Genomic DNA, 3,741 nt, shown 5'->3' with positions numbered 1-3,741 from the left:
CTTTTCTTTTTTGCTCATTTTCAGAAGCTTTTCTTTTAACTTCTGCTAATTTCTTGCTAATATTTGGGGGTAATATCTTGTAAAGCTGTGCTTTACCTTCTTATGTTCAATGTGTTGAATATTGTATGTAGCTTGTAGAGAGCGCCTCTCCTGTCTCTTGCGGTTTATTTCATGCAGTGATCACATACATTGCAAAGAACCCTTTTGCTTGCAGGGGGCTTGCTGAAACTGCTTTCTGAAGGTATACTCGGCCAATCTGAAAGTCTAGACTGCTGTGAGCCGTCACAGATCTGTAAAAACAAACTCACTGCTTTCTGTTTCGACATCTAGGGATGATCCAGAGTGGTATCTGGCCGAGTCTCTCACCACAGGCCAGCAGGGCTACATCCCATTCAACTTTGTTGCAATGACCACAATGGAGACTGAACCGTATGTCATACAGGAAACATAACGACACTGTTCTCATCACCATGTTACTCAACCTCAACACCCATCTTATATCATGTGTTCTGTGTCCCAGAGGGAAGGGAAGTGGTTAGCTCAATGTGTGAAGCATACTGTGTGTTTGTGCTGCAGGTGGTTCTTTAAGAACATATCTAGAAACGAAGCCATGAGGCTGCTCCTCGCTCCTGGGAATACGCAGGGCTCCTTCTTGATTCGAGAGAGCGAGACAACCCCAGGTGATCTTTTTGTCATCATGGCACTGACTCATAAACACTTTCTGAAAGAAACCACTTCTTGAAAGTTCCTGTGTGTGTGAGTGTGACCTCCCACTGTTACATTTGCTTAAATGTGATACATGTAGCATTTTTAGACATTAAAAAAAAGTTATACAAGTGAGACAATGCATAGAATGACTGACATCCTCTACATCACTCAGTCTTGTTATTACTGGCAGTGTTCCTGGAGTAAATCCCATTTGACACAAACCCCCTTCTACTTCCCAACTCACATCATCTATTTCTTTTCAGTTTCCTTACTGCTGTAATTCACATTCAGTTCATTCCATTCTGTTGCAAATGCAGTAAAACAAAGACTGTTAACTGCACTTGATGTGTCATAAATCAACATTTTTTTGTACTGTATAGCAAAAAAAATCTATACTTAGACCAGTCACCGAAATGAATACAGTATTGATTAAATGATAAATGCTACACATAAGCCCTTCAAACCCATGTTTAAACAACTCGATTTTCAGATATTTTAGTTGACCTCTGCATAATTTCATGATAGATCACGCTTTCTCTTTGTTCCAGGATCATTCTCCTTATCAATCAGGGACTTGGACCACAACTCTGGAGAAGGAGTCAAGCACTACAGAATACGCAACATGGACAACGGCGGCTTCTACATCACGGCCAAGATATCCTTTAACTCTCTGAAGGAGCTTGTCCAGCATCACTCACGTGCGTGCCGCCTCATGAGGAGATTAAAGGGGTAGTTCAGATTTTTTGAAGTGGGGTTGTATGAGGTTCTTATCCATTGTCATCTGATTCTGACACAGAACTAATGCAATGCACTGCTGTGGATGGAGTCAACAGCATAATGTATCTTAGTCACCTGCAAAAGGCTCACTTAAAAATATCAGTAACAGTTTAAGTGTAGACTACACTGGAAGTGTTTTCACCTCTTTATCTTTTCATCAGACAACCCCTTCTAACAGGGAAGCTGTTAACGGCTTCAGTTCAACATCTAAGCTCTTTTCAAACCCACCTGACTCCTTTGAGAAGAACGGTAATTTGAGCTCAGTGAACAGGGGAGCTGCTGTACTGCTGCCTTGATCAGTTAGTAGGTTTGTATTATTCTGTGACTTTGGTGAATCCGAACTTACCACTTTAAACACCAAATTCATACAGCTAACCTTTTTTTCACAGCAGACATTTTGACATGTCATAGTACGAAAGCACAGGTGTATTTAATAACATTAATAATAGCCGCATTCCATTTAGGCGAGGTCCTGGCATTGTATATGCTGGCTCACAAGAATAGCTTACTGCAAACTGAATGGAAATAAGCCACTGTTAATTTTATCAACTTCACCGTGCTTTTCCTGCTGAAACAAGTCAAAATGTCTGCTGTTAAAAAGTACCATAACACAAACTAACTAACTGCAGCTCCCTTGTTCAGCGACATGAAATCACTGTTTTTCTCAGTGGAGTCTGGCTTTGAAGAGAGTGATATAAAGGCCTCACATAGGCAAAGCAGTGAATATACTTTGAGTATAGCATACACTTAAACTGGTATTGATTGCTTTTTTAGGTGGCTAAAATAGGTGAATTGCTGACCCCATTCAAAGCAGTGCATTGCTTAGCTTCTGTATGTGACTCCAACCTGCTTCTCCAAACTGGGGGTGTGCCGACATCCATGTAGATAATGCATTGACTTTGTAAAAGTATCTCACACAACCACACTTTAAAAAATCCTAATTATTCTGTCAGTCAAGATAGCTGATTGCCGTTGGCTCGTCATCTCAGAATTCTAAACCTAAGATCTCTTTGACTTCCAGGTGATGCAGATGGGTTGTGCACAAAGCTCATGAAGCCGTGTCAGTCAAAGGCACCGCAGAAGCCCTGGTGGCAGGATGAGTGGGAGATTCCACGTGAGTCGCTGAAGCTGCAGCGCAGGCTTGGAGCAGGACAGTTTGGAGAAGTCTGGATGGGTGAGTGACAGAGACAACGATATGGGGATATTATTGATTTCTTAAGTCAAATTCAATCATTTTAAGGTCTGGTGTGCAGGATTTAGGGCAATCTATTGGCAGAAATCTACAATAATATTCAAAACCTTTTCCCCATTAGTTTAAAATCACCTGAAAATGAGAAATTATGTGTTCTTGTTACTTTAGAATGAACGGTTTATATCAATATACTGAGCAGGTCCATTCCACAGAGTCCAGGTTTGCATGTTTTTGTGTTGGCCTCAATGTTTCTCCTAAATGTTTGGCACATTGGGGTAGTTTCTGCCTTGCAGCCTCACTGCTAGATGCAACTAGCTCCTGCACACTGGACATTTTAGTTTCATTTTTAGGGGTTTGCACCATTTTGCACCAATACACCACATGTACAAATGCCAGTTGCTCAATCAAGCTGTGGGCTGCTAGAAAGTCTTAAGCCAGGTTTTTTTTTCTGCAGCGTATGCAGAACAGTTTCCTCAGTGCAGTCTTAATTGTAGGCTTGTATGAGCTGGTTAACTGGAGAATGATGAGAAGTATTATCCCTGTTACGCAACATCACTCAAACAACATAAATCTAAATACCCAAAGAGCTCATGGATTGGAGGAAAGGCCTCTTAAGAATACTTCCATGAATCTCTATTGTCATTGTTTAGTAATAAGTCAAACAACAAGGCAAAATGTTTTGATCATAAGGGTATCAGCTGAAATAATCTGTGCCACTACCCTCTTATTATTCAATCAGACAAGTATTTCCCCTCCATTTTCCAGTATTTTTTGCCAGCACAATTCAGCCTCCCAAACAAACCACTGTATTAGAGATAAACACTGCCAACCATGGGAGTCATTTCACAGCCACTTTGTATTTACAGAAGCTTCTTGCATGCAGTCTTGGCACTGTATTTGTTTCTCTATCCTCATCCAAACATTGGCTCAAGGTTGAATAATGGGAGTGACTGTCACCCGCTATAAAGTGTTTATTCTTGTTAGTGAAAATGAAAATGTGCGACACTGGAGAGAAGATTTGAGCTGTAGATAAAAGATGTGGAGGACTGCTTTGAGTAGTGAGT

The 3,741-nt window shown here is 40.8% G+C and overlaps 1 protein-coding gene across 1 annotated transcript; it reads left to right on the top strand.

Moving 5' to 3' along the window:
- Positions 1-67: 67 nt before the first annotated feature.
- Positions 68-2,686, top strand: LOC121963495 (proto-oncogene tyrosine-protein kinase LCK-like). Its single transcript, XM_042513779.1, has 4 exons — positions 68-429; positions 577-680; positions 1,257-1,406; positions 2,507-2,686. Exons 1-4 carry the CDS (start codon positions 407-409, stop codon positions 2,665-2,667), a joined length of 438 nt encoding a protein of 145 aa, XP_042369713.1. The 5' UTR covers positions 68-406; the 3' UTR covers positions 2,668-2,686.
- The last annotated feature ends 1,055 nt before the right edge of the window (positions 2,687-3,741 follow it).

This window comes from Plectropomus leopardus, unplaced genomic scaffold (assembly GCF_008729295.1).
Source record: "Plectropomus leopardus isolate mb unplaced genomic scaffold, YSFRI_Pleo_2.0 unplaced_scaffold11456, whole genome shotgun sequence".
NCBI classification, from domain to species: domain Eukaryota; kingdom Metazoa; phylum Chordata; class Actinopteri; order Perciformes; family Serranidae; genus Plectropomus; species Plectropomus leopardus.
This window is presented reverse-complemented; position numbering and strand designations above follow the sequence as displayed.